Source organism: Monodelphis domestica, chromosome 3, assembly GCF_027887165.1.
Source record: "Monodelphis domestica isolate mMonDom1 chromosome 3, mMonDom1.pri, whole genome shotgun sequence".
In the NCBI taxonomy this organism is placed as follows: Eukaryota; Metazoa; Chordata; class Mammalia; order Didelphimorphia; family Didelphidae; genus Monodelphis; species Monodelphis domestica.
This window is the reverse complement of record NC_077229.1, coordinates 3109451-3125833: the sequence shown is the minus strand read 5'-3', so window position 1 is coordinate 3125833 and position 16383 is coordinate 3109451. Positions and strand designations below refer to the sequence as shown.

The 16383-nt window shown below is 47.7% G+C and overlaps 1 protein-coding gene across 3 annotated transcripts in view; it reads left to right on the top strand.

Annotated features, from left to right (window-relative positions):
* Nucleotides 1-498: 498 nt before the first annotated feature.
* The window catches only part of LOC100617486 (zinc finger protein 883-like), a 32305-nt gene continuing 16420 nt past the window's right edge, over nucleotides 499-16383 (top strand). For 2 of the 3 annotated variants that reach the window (XM_007490169.3, XM_007490168.3), the window contains exons 1-2: nucleotides 499-672; nucleotides 8345-8467. In XM_007490169.3, coding sequence (XP_007490231.2) covers nucleotides 8381-8467 — 87 coding nt within the window. In that variant the 5' untranslated portion in view covers nucleotides 499-672; nucleotides 8345-8380. Of the gene's footprint in view, nucleotides 673-749; nucleotides 1252-8344; nucleotides 8468-16383 lie in introns of those variants that run through there. The other variant, XM_016432888.2, reaches the window with a different exon arrangement.

Below are 16383 nucleotides of genomic sequence, written 5' to 3'. Positions count from 1 at the left end.
GGGGGGGGGGGGGGTGTGTTCCTTGACAGGATACGGAGAAAGGGAGCCCGACACCGGAAAAAGCCCGGATCTGGCTGGAACGGACCAGGAACCCCATTCGCGGGTCTTCCTGACTGGCTTCGGGAAGCAGCGCCCGAGAAAGTCCCCATTGGAGCACGAGTGCCCACCTGGAGATCGATCTGCTACCCAGAATGCCCCGCGCGGTGCCCTCGCGCCCCCTTCCTGCCTGGCACAAAGCGGGAATGCAGAGACCCCGAGGAAAGCGCAGGGCCCCGAGCTGTGTTAGGAGAGAGAAGAGCTGGGAACTGGGGACGCCTGAGGCCTCGGGAGCCTTTACTGTCTCCTGAAAGCGAGGAGACCTGAGCGGCCAAGCACTAGCTCCAGCGGCCCAGTAACCCTTGGGGGAGGGGCGTGGCGTGACGGGCCCTCAGTGGGTGCGGAGGAATAAAGGGGAGGGCTGGGGGGCGGGGCTCACACCGGAGGATGGAAAGACAGGCTCAGTAGGAGGGGAAAGTGGAGAGGGGGAGGGCCAACCCCAAGGTGGCGCAGAGGCCTCCGGGAAACCGGAAGTTAAGATCGCCGCCAGTGCCCCCTGCTCCATTTCCAAAGCTTTTCCCGCCGCGGCTCCGTACTCGGCTGTGGAGCTCCCTCCGTCCCGCGCCTCCAGCCCCGGTAATTAGGACGTGGTGCCGGGGGACTGCGGGAAGGGGGGACCCGCGCGGGGGGGGGTGGCAGAAGAGGGTGCCTGGTGTGGGGCGGGCGGCAGAGAGCAGGACTGAGTTTGATCCGAGTCCTTCTGGGGCCGACACCTCCCGCCTGGGCCTCCTGGAGCCCACTTCCTGGATCTCCCTAAAGCCGGGAGCCCCCCCCCCCCCCCCACGGCCCGGGACTCTGCAGCTGGGCGGGGCTGGCTGCGGCTTGTAAGGAGGTGGGGCGGGAGAGAGCCGGGGTGCCAATTTCCTGTAGAGTACTGGGTATACACGGGGCTGCTCTGGTGCTGACTGCGGACCGCTGTGGCCTCCGGCTTCCTCTTCGGGATCTTCTTTCCTGCTACAACGTCCTGCCGGATGCAGTTTTACTGCGCCCTGTCCGGACCCAGGAGTCCTGCCTTCCGGCCCCTGAGCCCCAGACTCCCTGGCTCCTGCTCCCCCGCCCCTCGGGCAGCCTCAGCTTCAGGCACCCTAAGCTAAACAGGCAAAAATGAGCAGAGAGGGCGGAGAGTGAAGAGGAGCTCTGGAGGGCTTCCTGGAGGTGAGATTGTCCTTTGTACTGTAGAGAAGCCTGGGAGCCGCCCATGGGGGGACAGCCAGAAAAGGTGCTCCTGGCCAGGAGCTGGAGGTGCTGTTCATGGACATCCCCCCTGACCCCCCCCCCCAAGCTGCTGTGTCCAGGGGCCGAGGGGGTGGCAGGGAGGAGGGGGATGGGTCCATTAGGCCTGGGAGGGACGAGGGCCTACCCCATAGGGAGGACTTCCCTCTGGCAAAGAGAGCCCCACATGGGCCTCAGGGGAGCCCAGGAGAGGGTGGTGGGCCTGCATGCTGAGGGCCTGGGTTCCAGTTTGGCTTCAGATCCTTCCTGTGCTCTTGGCAGCTCCCCCTTTTGCCTTTGAACCCCAATCCTTCCCTGGCCCCCTGGAAGGGCTTCCTGGCTGGAGGCTGGCTGGGCCCCCCTGGAGCATCTGGAGGGACCCCCATGACCAAGGGGGCCTCCAGCAGGCTCTTGAGGCCTTTTGGGATGGGAGAGCTCTGGAGGTCCTCCTGTAGCCCCTCCCCCAGAGAGCAGGGCTTTGGCTCTGGGCCACTTTCTTGTCAGATTTGATCCACCTTGGCCTCTTGGCTACATCCTTCACCTGCCTGAATATACCTATATGGCTCAACCCCACATTCCCTAACCCTTTCCAACCCTCTTCAGTGTGGGCCTGCTTTCCCCACCTCGCTCAGGCAATATCTGTCCAGTCTGGGGCGGGAATCTCTAGGATGGTGGGGGAGGCAAGGCGCGGCTGGATGCAGGGGGAGGGGGGCGCTTTTCTGCCAAGTCTGGTGGGGTATGTCCCAGGGGGAATCCCAACGCTGGGGTCGAGCCTAGAGGGAGAGAGGGGCCATTCCAGGGGCCCAGGAATTCCTGACCCCTGTCCCCTGCTTAGAGCTTTCTCTGTGCTGCCTTCAGACCTAGCCTCTGGGCGGATCCCTGAGCTCTGCCTTCCTACCCCCGGCACCCCCCAGGAACGAAAGCTCTTTCTGGGCTCCCTTCACTGCTCCCCTGGCCTTTGGGTCCCTTCCTTGCTCCCCATCAGGCCTTGATCTCCTTGGCTCCAGTTCCATTCAGGGATTTCCAACCCCAGCTGGGCCAGAGGGTCTCAGGTGCCCTCCCCAGCTCCTAGGGAGACCCCAGCATTCGTTGTTGTTGTTGTTGTTGTCAGTTTATTTTATTTTTTATGTTGTTGAAAATTTTATTTAGTCAATTCAGAACATTTTTCCTTGGTTACGAGACATGTTCTTTCCCTCCCCTCCATTAGCCAACAAACAATTCTACTGGGTTTTACATGTCTCCTTGATCAAAACCTATTGCCATATTGCTATGTTTGAACTAGGATGATCCTTTAGTCTAATTCCTCAATCATATCCCCATCAATCCATGTATTCAAGCCATTGTTTTTCTTCTGCGTTTCTGTTCCCACAGTTTTTCCTCTGGATGTGGATAGTGTTCTTTCTCATAAGTCCCTGCGAGTTGTTCTGGATCACTGCACTGCTACTACTGGAGAAATCCATTACCTTCAATTGTACCACAGTGTATCCGTCTCTGTGTACAATGTTCTCCTGGCTCTGCTCCTCTCGCTCTGCATCACTTCCTGGAGGTTGTTCCAGTCTCCATGGAATTCCTCCACTTTATTATTCCTTTTAGCACAATAGTATTCCATCATCAACATATACCACAGTTTGTTCAGCCATTCCCCAATTGGAGGGCAGCCCCTCATTTTCCAATTTTTTGCCACCATAAAGAGCGCAGCTATGAATGTTCTTGTACAAGTCTTTTTCCTTATTATCTCTTTGGGGTACAAACCCAGCAGTACTATGGCTGGATCAAAAGGCAGACAGTCTTTTATTGCCCTTTGGGCATAGTTCCAAATTGCCCTCCAGAATGGCTGGATCAATTCACAGCTCCACCAGGAATGCCTTAATGTCCCAACATTGCCATCGTTTTAAACAATTGCCTTAATTTCCTCTTCATTAGATGTGAGGTCTCCCTTTTCATCTTTTATACTGTTAATTTGGTTTTCTTCTTTACTTTTAAAAACTAGATTGACCAGTACTTTTTATATTTTATTTGTTTTTTCAAAGTAGCAGCTTCTAGTCTTATTTATTAAACCAATAGTTCTTTGACTTTCAATTTTATTAATTTTTCCTGATTTTTAGGATCTCTAGTTTTCATCTGAGGATTTTTATTTGTTCACTTTCTAGTTTTTTAATTTGCATGGCCAATTCATTGACCACTGCCCTCTATAATTTGTTAATATATGATCTCAAGGATATAAATTTTCCCCTGAGTACTGCTTTGGCTGCATTCCATAGATTTTGAAAGGAAGTCTCATCATTATCATTTTCTCCAATGAAATTATTACTTGTTTCTATGATTTGTTCTTTAATCAATTTTGGAGAATCGTATTATTTAATTTCCAATTAATTTTTAATTTGCCTCTCCTTTTACCCTTACTAATTATTATTTTCATTGCATTGTCATCTGAAAAGGTTGCATTTATTATTTCTGATCCTTTGCACTTGTTTGCAATGTTTGTATGCCTTAGTACATGGTCAGTCTTTTTGAATGTACCATATGCTGCTGAAAAGAAGCTGTATTCCTTTTTGTCCCCATTTATTTTTCTCCTCATATCTACTGACTAATTTTTCTAAGATTTTATTCACTTCTCTTACCTCATCCTTATTTATTTTTTGTTTTGATTTATCTAGTTTTGGTAGAGGAATGTTCAGGTCTCCCACTAGTATAGTTTTTCTATCTGTTTCCTCCTTGAGTTCCCCTAGTTTCTCCTTTAGAAATTTGGACGCTATGCCATTTGCATACATGTTGACTACTGATATTTCTTCATTATTTGTACTATCTTTTATCAGGATGTTCCCTATCTTATGACTAGATCTATTTTTACTTTGGCTTTGTCAGATATGTTTGCGACTCCTGTCTTCTTTCTATCACTTGAGGCCCAATAGTTTTGGCTCCATCCAATTACTTTTACCCTATGTGTGTCTATCCTCCTCATGTGTATTTCTTGTAGACAACCAATGATAGGATTTTGGTTTCTAATCCACTCTGCTATTTCCTTCTGTTTTATGGGTGAGTTCATTCCATTGACATTCAGAGTTATGATTACAAACTGTTTTTTTCCCCAACATTTTGATTTCCACTCATAGTTCTGCCCTTTCTTCTTTCACTATTTCCTTCTACGTGAGTGTTTTGTTTGTAATTGGTTCCTCTTATTCCCACTCTTATTTTACTTCCCTTTCTATCCACCCTCCCTTCTATTCCCCTCTTATTTTCTTTATGGTCTTTTTAAACTACCCCACCCCCCACCCTCTCCCTCCCTTGTATTGCTTCCCTCCTCACCAGTCTGTTTATTACTCTTCTACTTCCCTATAGGGCACAAATCAGTTCTCTGTCTCAATGTATTTGATTGTTCTTTCCTCTTTGACTCAATTTCAATGCACATTAGAATTGAATATTTCTTATCTCCAACCTCTTTACCCTTCCACTGTATTGCTGTTCTCCCCCCTCCTGCCATGCACTTCTTTGTGACATATAAATTGACCCCATTTTGTTTCTTTTTCCATTTCCTATACAGTTTGTCACTGTTCCCTCTTAGTATAAAACTCTTCTAGCTACCCAGGTGATAATAACAGTTTTTAAGAGTTACCAATATCCTCTTTTCTTGTAGGGATACATATCATTTTAACTTATTGGTTCCCTTAAAAAAAAAGTTTGGTTGGGGTTTTTTTGCCCTTTCTTTACCTTTTGATAATTCTCTTGAGTTCTGTGTTTGGGAATCAAATTTTCTGTTCACATCTGGTCTTTTCTTTACAAATGCTTGGAAGTCTTTAATTTTTTTTTAAATGACCATAATTTCCCCTGTAAGAATATAGTCAGTTTTGATGGATAGTTGATTCTTGGATGTGGACTTAGTTCCCTTGCTTTCTGGATTATCATATTCCATGCTTTTCAGTCCTTCAGTGTAGATGCAGTTCATGATATCTGAATGACTTTTTAGAAGCTTGTAATATTTTTTCCTTGGTCTGGTAGTTTTTTAATTTGGCCATAACATTCCTGGGTGTTGTCAGGTGATCTGTAGGTTCTTTCAATCTCCTCTTTTCCCTCTTGCTGTAGAATGTCAGGGCAGTTTTCTTGGATAATTTCCTGTAGAATGATGTCCAAGTCTTTTCCTTTGTCATGATCTTCCAGTAGCCCAATGACTCTTAAGTTGTCTCTCCTGAACCTTTTTTCTAAATCTTCTGTTTTGTGGATGAGGTGTTTTATATTTTCCTCCATTTTTTTCATTCTTTTGATTTTGCTTTATAGTTTCCTGCTGCCTTGTGAAGTCATTTACTTCTAGTTGTTGTATTCTAGTTTTTAAAGCTTGAATTTCATCCCTGACTTTTTGGTCATCCTTCTGGTCTGATTTTCTTTGGAGGTAATTTTTTATCTTCTTTGCCTTATCTTTCATCTCCTTTGCCTCATTTTCAAGCTGACTAATTTTGGCTTTCAAGACAATGTTTTCTGTTTCCAGATGATTTATTTTGCTTTTTAAGTTCTTTTCCCAGTTGTCTTCAGCCTCTCTTAATTGTTTTTTGAATTGTATTTTGAATTTGTCCAATTCACTGGAGTTTCTGTGTTTTTACTTGGTGTTCCTTGATCCTCCTCTGTTCCATTTACTCTTTGTTCATTGCCTGGATAGAAGCAGCTAATTGTAATTTCTTTTTTCTTTTTCTGTTGTTTGCTCAAATTTTCCTCTTCTTTCTCCCCTGTAGTCTTGCTCCTCTCATATGTGCTGGATCTGTAGGTTTGGGCTATTCTGTCCTGAAGGGGCTTCTCTGCTCTGCTGATTGGTCACAGATTGAGCCCTGATGTCAGGTCTTCCCCAGCTGTCAGCAGAAGCTGAAAAGGAATTGAGCTTCCCACCTTGTTATTAAGGTGTTCTATAGTAATTGCAGCCTTCACCCTTGAAGTTTAGTCAGCAGGCTCTCAGATCAGTCTGTGGGGGAGGGGTGTTGGAGTTTGAGCTTCCCTGCCCTCTGAAGGCTTCTTAACTGCCCTATGGATAAGATTAAGCCAGGGCGGAGTTGCTCTTACAGAGCTAGATGTACCCTGAGGAAAAATCCTTAGGAAGGGGGAGGTAATATGGAGTGTCTCAGCTGTGATTGGACTGCCTTCTCTGAACTTCTCCTCCAACTGCCTCTCCTCTGCCTGTGGTCAAAGCCCTGAACCTGGCACAGCTGTGCCCACAAGGTACTCCCTCTGAACTAGCCTCCTCACTGGCCTAGAGATTCCAGCCACCATTGGAGGCTCAATACTATTGGTGTGGGAGGGGTCCTGGGACCTTCCTTTTTTCTTCCCCTTAAACCTGAGTGTTCTAGAATTTAGGCTTTTAGGGGGAGTACCTTTTAAGTTGAGTCCAGCAAGAGGGTTATTTAGCTCTGTCTTTTTGTTAGATTTGGTTTTCAGTCCCCTAGAAGCATTTTTTTAATCAGTGAGGAAAGGTTTTCAGAGGTCTGAACTTTCGCTCCCTCTATGCTGCCATCTTGACTCCCGCATGCACTCCTTTATCCTACTTCCCTAGGTTCAACCACTCCGGGGAACACTTGAATCATTCCAGGGTTCCTGCCCTTCTTGCTAGGAGATCTGATGGACTGTGTGCATTCCCAGCCCTTTCCTTCGTTCCCCTTCCCCAGGCTTCCCAGCTCCCCCTTCTGGAAGAGCCCCTCAGTCCTCTTCCCTGCCAGGGGCTTTGGGGCTCTGACCAGGCCCATCCCATGTGGGATCCCAAGGCCCTGAGGGTCTGGGAGGATAGGAGAAACAGAGAGAGGAGGATTATCTGCCCTTTGGACCTCCTTCTTGTCCCAAGCTACACCCCCCACCCCCAAGTTGGTAGCAGGCTCTCCCCTTAGGGAACACCTGGACCTTAGTGACTCCTGTGGCCCCTCACTCTGTGTAGATCCCTGTAGGCAGCCTTGGGCCTGGGAAGAGAAGAAAAATCCTCTGCCCTCTGGATCTCTCCCTCCCCAGCTCGGGGTGCAGAAGCCCAGAACCTGGGCCCAAGAGGAATGGGGCTGAGCTCCATCCCAAGCTGAGAGAGAGATCAGGGCAGCTTTCTTCTCAGGTCCAACCAAGAGCAATTGGCCCTGAGAGTGAGCACAAAGGCAGTGAGGAAGATGGGCTTTTCTGCACTTGGGGAAAGAGGGGAGGGAGTTCCTGGGAGAGGGGCTCCAGTCCAGTTCCTGTTGCTCAGGTCAAAAAATTCATACATTCCCTGGACCAAGGGAGGCCTGTTGGGAAGAGCCTTTGCTGGAAATCCATTCAGGGAACCATAAAGTGGTGGGAAGGTAGGTAGGGGCAAGACCCTGAAATAGGAGATGTTAAAAGGAATTCTTTATTCCTTTTTTAATTTAACAGAAGACCTGGAGGACCTCTTGCCATAGACATGTGTAGGCACTAACCAACTCACAGTGATAGGAAGTAGAAACGATAGAGACAGGAAGGAGGAACCATAGATACAGAAAGTGAGGTAGAAAAGAGTTAGAAAAGGGGCCTAGCATCAATTGGTTGGTCTGTCAGTTGGGGAAGAAGTTTGCTGCTGTGTGTTGGATTGGTGGTTGGCATGTATTTGCTGGGCTGTTGGGTTTTTTTTCTTTCTTAAATGTTTTGGAAGTTGGCTGGTCTTCATTGACAGACCTAATTGGGGTTGGATTAAACACTGATTGACTTGGTTTTGATTGGGCTGGGTTGGGTTGGAACTTCATGGGGTGGTTGTTATTAGCGGTAGTTATAGATAGATATAGGCAATTTTAGGTAGTAAATATAGGGAGTTATATGATAACTAGTATAGACATTAGGAAATTTTCTTTCTCTACCTCCTATATTTCTTTCCTTTAGCATATTCATTTTGCTATATTCTTTTACTGTCTATTAATTAAACTAAATTGGTAATTGTTAAACGCTGCTAAGAGTTTTTCCTCTGGCTTAAAGGGATAATATTAATTTATGACTTTACTATATTTTCATTAAAACTTAAATGATTACAAGCTTCCCTCTTATTTTGTCAAAACTTCTAATTTAACCCTTACAGAGACAAGACCAGGAAAAGCTGGAGGAGCTTCACCAGATGGATTCACTGGGGCTACTTTGCTGCCTCTACAGGGAGCCTGGAGTCCCAGGGATGGCCTTGGAAAGGGACAGACTCCCAGGCCAAGTAAGTGCATTCCAGCCCCAGATGGGATCCCATCAACCAGGGAGGCTGTTCCTTGACTCTGACACAAGACGGGCTGGGAAGCTTCTCCCTCTTTCCTGCTAGACCATTTGTGTCCCCACATTCCAGGCAGGCAGGAGGAACAGCCCTTCCTGGCTCTCTTCTTGGCTTTGGGAGGGATTCCTTGGCCCTTGGGCAGCTCAGACGCCCCCCCCCGCCCCCCCCCCCCCCCCCAGCTCTGTCTCCCATGTCAGATTTCTCCTTGGGCACAACTGAGAGCCGAGGATGGCCATTGACTCCTTCTTCTTCCCTGTCTAGGGATCCTGCCTTTGCTTTCTCTGCTTGTCTGGCGACATTTGCACCCTCTTCCTCTGCTTCTTTTCACCTGTTCCCTCCTGAGTCTGACCTAAAGCATAGCCTGAGGGTGTCCCCTGGTCTGTGCCATCCTCAGGGAAGTCATTGTCCTCTGGAGCTGCTCACTGGCTTCTGCCTCAAGCCCTTGAGTCTTCCTGGGTCTCTCCAGCTCCTTCCTCTCTCCCACTTCTTAGTCCAAGTCAGCCCGTGTGGAGGAACATCCTGGTGTGTGCCTGGCACTGCTCAGCCCAAAGGAAGGGGGAAGCCATCGGCTGCCCTCCAGGCCCCCCCAGTCTGACCATTCAGCAAGAGACCCTTCAGCAGTCAGGTCCAAACCAGATCTCTGGGGGCAGGATGGAGGGGGGCATTGTGGGAGGGGATTCTCTCAAGGTTCTGGAAGATCTTTGGTTCCCACAGGGAGGATTCAATTGGTACTCCAAGGAAGCTCTAAAGCCAGAGGCAGGAGGGAGAACCAGGGAGACAGGCAGCCCATGGAAAGGCCCCGAATCAGACCATGGAAGGTCTTGGCCAACCATCAGCCAGGAGGCCAGTGTCCCTGGGTCAGAGGAGGGGGAGGAGGGAGGTGTGAGGGGAGAGGAAGGGGATGGATGGTCAGTATATGCCAGTGGAGCCTGTTGTAGGAATGGTCAGGGTCCTTGCCCATGACAGCTAGAATGAGACAGCTGTGGAGGCCCCCAAAGAGCTCCCCTGTGGCTTTTGTATCCACTCCAGAGAGGCAACCCCCCTCCCCCACTAGCCTTGTGCTGCTGAGCTCCCTGACCCAGAGAGAGTCTGAGGAGTTTGGGGTGACCCCAGGAAGGGCCCTCACACTGAAATTGGGCCTTTTTCTCAGAAGAGGAGCTTTGAGTGTTCTTGAGCAGAGATGTTTGTACCAGAGCCAGCAGCGGGTCCATTCCTTCTCTGTTCAGTAGAATTCCTCATTGGTCTGACTTTTCCATTTTTTTGGTAATTGCCTCAATCTCGAGTTCATCTAAGCATTTGTATCTTTAAACTGCCGAGTAAAACACCTCTGAGGAACCCTCTCACACCTGAAAATTTGGCCATTGTGCCAGAAAAAAGGATATGATCACTTCAGAGATGTGTGAAAGCTGGTACACTCGTGCATAGTTGGTGGAGTTGTCATCTATTGATTGACCATTTGGGGGGCCATTCACAACTTTGCCCAATAGACTTTCAAACTATGCATACTCTTTGATGTAGGCATATATTCCAGAGAGATCCCCAAAAGGGGGAAAGAACATATTTATACAAAGATATATAGCAGGATTTTTTGTGGTAGCCGAGAATTGGAAATGGAGAGACATTTATTAACTGGGGAATGGCTGACCAAGCTGTGGCGTGTGATTATAGTGTCACCCTATTGGGCTTTGAGGAATAACCAGCAGCAGCATTTCAGACAAACCTGGGAAGACTTCCATGAACTGATGCAAAGGAGGAGCAGAAGCAGGAGAACATTTTATAGGCAACAGCAATGCGGTGTGGTCAGAAGCTGTGAACGCCTCGGCTGTTCTCAGCAGTTCAGGGTAGTAAGACAATCCCAAAGGACTCGTGATGAGAAAAACCATCCTGGTCCAGAGAGAACTGATGGACTCTGAATTCAGTCCAAAACACGTTTCCCTTTTTTCCTTCCTTTTATTTTCTTTGGTCTGAGATTTCTTCCCAAAATGACTAATGAGGAAAAATGTTTTACATGATTGCTCAGGTAAAGTCGAGATCAGATTGCTCGCTCAGGGAGACTATTTGGAACTCAATTTTAAAGAATGAATGTTAGAAATTGTTTTTACCTGTAATTGGGGAGTGTAATAGTTAAAATAGTTGAGGCCATAAACTGTAAGATTAAAATAGTGGAAGACATAAATTGTAGTAGATAAAGAGTTGGAGAGTAAATTTGTGACCGCAGAAAATATGTTTTCACTACAGTGTCTTGTTTTTAAATCAAATATAAGGTGGTTGCCAGGGAAATATTCCCAATTATGAATATATCCAAGTCAACTGGGTTTTATAGAGAATTTAATTAATAATACAATGAGGAATTAAAGAAAGAGAGAGACAGAGAAAGGAATAAGTATGAAGGGCCTTAAGCCAACATGGCCTAGACCCGAGTCTTAAGAGAGAGAGATCAGTCAGTCCTTAATCACTCACCACAAGATCTGTCTAAGCAAGGATTCAGACACCAGTTCAGCCAGCCATCCTTCTCCAGAGAGGGATTCTTCTGACTGTCCTCAAGAGACTGTCCCAAGAGCCTGTTTCCAGAGCTCTCCCCCAACAGCCTCCTTAGAGACTCTTCCAACAGCCTCCTTAGAGACTGTTTCTCTTAGGAGACTGTCATCTCCTTATATGGGGAATTTTCTCCTTTGTCACCTGCCCTAAGTTCTTACATCTACCAATCCCAGTACACGGTTTTCAAAGGACCGCCCATTCTTAGTTCACACCTAAGAAGGTGTGGATTTTTGAGTAATTCACATCAGGAAAGCTCTGAGTAAGTTCTCACCTCTTTGCTCCTTGTAAGTTCACAAGTTGCCTATGAAGATAGGTACTTAGCACCCCTTTGTATTAGTTCTAAAATGGGCATGGCTTACGTATGGGTGTAAGTATTTTTCATTGTTCAGCAAGGAGTTTACAACTTTTATCTTCCCCTAGGGCAGACTTAAGTAGGTGAAGTAGAGTTCTCACATTCCTGATCTAAGTCCCTTCACTGCCCAAATTAGGGAATGGTCCCAATGGGGAATGGTCTTAACCCAACCTTATGAAGTAGGGTCTGAGAATTTAAGGTTCACAGGAGAAAAAAAAAATATTCTACGTACATGTCCCTGTACCTGTGAGATGTCTGTTTCCTACATTTTTATAGTGTGCTCTTTAATATTTGGCTCACATTTCCTTAAACCGTGTCTAGTAGAGTGTGGTGTCGGCTTATGCTCTGAACCTCATTTCCTTCCCGGCTACATTCCAGTTTTCTTAGCAGTTTTTACCAAATAAGGAATTTTCTCCCAAATTGCTTGTTTTCCACTTGACAGGAGGTATTTTCTTTAGCCTGTCCCATTGCTTTACCTCCTTATCTTACCAGTCCCCCAGGTTTAGGATGACAGCTGACTCGTGATCTGGTCTGAGCTCTGGCCGTGCCGCTCCCCAGCTATCCCGGCTTCTTTTCATCATCTTCCTTGATATGGCTGATCTTTTGTTTTTCCAAATGGTTTTTCTTATAATTTTATCCAGCCTGTCAGAGATTCTCTTCCTTATGGCATTAGGGGTGAAATTACATTTTTTTCTCCTGTATTATGTTTTTGGATTTGACACTCTAAGAATTCTGTTCAACATGAAGACTCATCTGTGAGGTTTCATTGGAGACATTCATGAGGACTAAAGTGAGGAGCTTCTCCTCTCTGAGAAAAGATGCTGAGGCTGACCTGGCTGCGGTTTCCAGAAAATCTCTGTTCTCAGTATTCCCATAAAGCATGGTATCAGCATTGCCTGTAGAATGTGTGAAGAAGCTGGGACAAGCCGACCTTGTGCCATCTACTGAGCTGATGCCCTCTTGGGAAGGCAGGGAAGGCTTCGGGGCAGGAAGGGGTGGATGGTGGAAACAGTCTCCGTCTTGTGACTCAGTGCTGGAGCTGGCTCGTGTCCCTTCTCTTCAGTTGTGGCCTCGTCCAAATTCTGTCTGGGGAGGAAAGTTTATTCAATGGGGAGAATTGGGAGAAAGCCTCGTTACCCTATTTGAACCTCTTCCTGCCTGGCTGGAAACTGGACTGCCTATACCTGCTGTTTAGAGACCCTCAGCTACGGCCAGAACTTAGGTTGACCAGAAACACAGTCAGATTCTGAGACTGATGGGAGGAGTTTTCTCCTGATTGTACGTCTCGGGGTCTCATCTGCAAACTGGCTGCACATCAATCAATCAGTTATTGCTTCTTTGTTCTTTTGATTGCTTATAGACATTGGGAAGGAGAAGGACCCCTTGTCAGGGAGCTTCCTCTGTCCCTCTTCCCCAGGCCGACTTGGCAAGTCCCTAATCTTTTCTCCAGTTAGAAAGCAGATGAACCAACACTGGATTGTTTCCTTTGCATTCGTTGGTCTCCTTCAATTCATCTCTTTTAAGGTAGAAAAGTCTCTTTTGCCCCTGATTTTGATGTCCAGCCCTAAGCCCAGGAAAGGGCCTCGTCCTTATTGGTTAGGCAGTTGGCATACGTTGCTTTAATAAATTGATATGCTCAGAAGAGCAGAGCTTTGATTCCTCAGGCATTTCATCTGTCACTTGTCACAGTTATGCTTCTTGTTTTCTTCCTCATTTGCCTGGAAATCTGGTCCCTGGGTCAAAGCTATCCTCAGTTCTCCTAGTGCCACACTGAACACGCCCACCCGGAATACAAGTTGCAGGCCCCCCCCAGGACAAGTAGACTGCAGGCACCAAGGCTCTCTGGCCTCAGTGTGAGCCCTCATCTCCCTTTTCCCATGAGAACATTCATCAGTGGATCCTCCTTCCACATCCAGGTAGGGCCTCCATCCTTTCTCCATCTTCTCAGGCTTTGCCTTCTCTGTTTCTCCTCCCCTGTATGGTTCTCTCTTTCTGAGACAATAGTGACCACCTCCTCAGTACTTCTCTCAGTCCCATCTACAGCCTTTGATGCCTTTGGCCCACTCTCTCCTCCTCGATATTCTCCTCTCTTTAGGGTTTTAGGACACGGCTCTCTCTGTCCTGGTTTAGCTCCTACCTCTCACACCTGGGATTCCCTGTCTTCTCTGCTGGCTTCTCTAGATCTGTTAAGAGTAGGGTTATGCTGAGGGAGTTCTTCCAGCCCAGAAAACCAGTGCTGGTGCAGTGTAAGCACTGAGATCCACATAAGAACTAAAGAGGACTTGCATATCCCAAGTGTATGAGCCCCCAGACAGATAGGTAAGTATGTGATCATTTACTCCCTCTGTGATAGGTACTTTTTCATGCCTACACCCCAGGCTTCAAGGTCCCCCAAAGGGCCTCCACTTCCCCTCCCCATCTCTGTCTACCCCTCATAGTTGAGCTGAAAACTAGAAAGCTCTCTTCTCTCCCAACCTCCATCTTCCCTCCTGGCCATTGAACCTTTTCTCCTAACATATTTCTCTATTTTCTAAGCTTTTTTTCAAGCCAAGTAATCTGTAGGTGAGCAGCCGGCCTGGACCACATTGGATTTCCTCCCAGCACAGCTGAAGGTTGCTTTTTCTCTTCCAAAGCCCCTAGTGCTTACGATAGACACATCCATCCCCAGAGAAGGAAGGTGCCATCGATCCTGGGCACCTGAACCTTTCCTGCACCCTCCACCTCTACAAGCCCGGGCTACGATTGTTGGTGTGAGCCACACTATCCCATGTCTGGCCAAGACTGGGGCAGGTCCTGCTGCAAGCACCCCAGCATGCTGAGAATCCTGCTTAGCAGCTTCCTGGTACTTCGAGAGCCTTCCCCCTCTCTTCACCTTGTCCATCAGAAATAAGTCACAAGACATGAGATCTTGAAAAGGGCTTTAGCACCCACTAGGGGTACCATCATGCTTTTAACCACCATAAGCGATGTCAGCTGCTTTAATAAGACCTTCCCCACCATTCAGAAGGCACCGTGTTCATATACCCCTTGGCTAGGATTCTTCACCTTATTTCACTTCACCTTCTTGTAAGCATCTTGAATCCTTCCACATTGCTTACTGATACCTTTGCCATCTGGATACCCCATCACTGATAACATCTTAGAATCCAATGAAGGTTGAATCCATTAAGGAACTGAGCCTGACGAATGCACATTCCAATGTCCAGGTCCAACCTCAGTCCTTTCGGGGTTATCTCATCATCCTAAACCTTTACACTCTCAGGAGCTGCTAAAAAGCGCTCTCCAAGTTAGATGCAGAAACACGGGGGATGTGGTGACTAAAGACTGGGCTTCTGATGGAGTTTTTCTCATTTTTAGTTGTTTGGAGTTCAGTGACATTCCTTCTGAAAGCTTTGGCTGCCTGCAAGCCTTTCTTCTGTTAATATTAACCTCACCTGACCCAAGGATGTCCAGTTTTACAGAAAACATTCCTTATATAAGTAGAGTAAAATCTCAACTGCCCCAGACTCGTTCATGACGTATAAATCTCCTCCCTCAAAGGCTCAGAAGAGAGGCTCCAGAGGAGGGGAGAGGGGAAGGGCCAGCCCCAAGGGGCATGGCATAGTAATATAGCCCCAGAACTGGTGTTGCAGAGGCCTCTGGGAAACCGGAAGTTAATATCACAGTCAGTCCCCCCTCTTCCTCCACTTCCAAAGCTTTTCCAGCCTTGGCTCCTTGGTGGGCTATTGAACTTAACCCCCTCCCCGCCACCCCTACCCCCAGCACCTCCAGCCCTGGTAATTATGAAGTGGAGCCTGGTGGCAGGGAACAGCAAGAAAGGGGGGCTGGAGTGGGGAGGGTTCAGAGGGAGAGGAGCCTGGGGGTGGGCGGGAGGCAGAGAGCATTGATGAGTTTGAATCCTCCCTTTTAAAAGACCCTCTGGGGCAGACTACCTCTCATCTGTGCCTCCTGGATCCCCCCAAAGCCGGGAGCCCCTCTCCCCCACGCCCCACCCCCCCAGGTCCTGGGACTCTGCAGCTGGGTGGGGCTGCCTGAGGCCAGAAAGGATGTGGGGGACCTATGGGATTTTCTTTCCTGCCTGGAGGGGGTGGGAGGGTTGGGGACCAGTGCTAGATGCAGTTTTTCCTCATGTTGTAAGAACCCAGGAGTCCTGCCCCCCAGCCTTTCGGCCTTAGACCCTTGCTCCCCCACCCCTTAGGCCCCCTCAGCTTCTGTCACTCCAAGCCTGCTCTCTTCAGGCTAAACATATTAATCATTGAGTTATTGGTTCTTTGTTCTTTTGATTGCTTAAAGATATTGGGAAGGAGTGGGACCCCTTTTCAGGGAACGTCTTCTGTCCCTCTTCTCCATCCCAACTTGGCAAGTCCCTAATCTTTTCTCTAAGTAGAAAGCAGATGAAGCAACATTGTATTATTTCCTTTGTGTTCATTGATCTTATTTAATTCATATCTTTTAAGGTAGAAAAGTCTCTTTTCCCCCTGATTTCAATCTCCATTCCTAAGGCCAGGAAAGGGCCTGGTCCTTATTGGTTTTATCCATGTGTCTGTTTATTGTCTCCCTCCCTTACTGGACTGTGAGCTCCAGGAGGGCAAGGACTGTCTTTTGCCTCTTGGGGAATCCCCAGAAGGGCAGAACAGGTGCTGAGTGTAGAGGGAATGGAAATGACAGTTTCTGGTCCTTGAGATACCCTCATGTATCCCTGTCTTCTCTATCTACCTCCTCTTCTCCCCTGTGGTTCTGCAGTCCAACACAAGAAGTATCCTCCTGGAGTGGATGGGTGGACAAGATTCTTCCCAGGATCCCCTCTGTCTTCAGCTTCACCGTTAGCCCTCCCAGGTTTCCTCCTTCCTCCCTTTCTCCTTGTCTATACTTTTTCAAAGAAGCCTCTTTCTGCTGTCTCTGATGTTCTGCTGCTGCTACTGTTGTCTTCAGATATTCGCTCCTGCATTTCTGCTGCTTGGGGTAGAAGCAA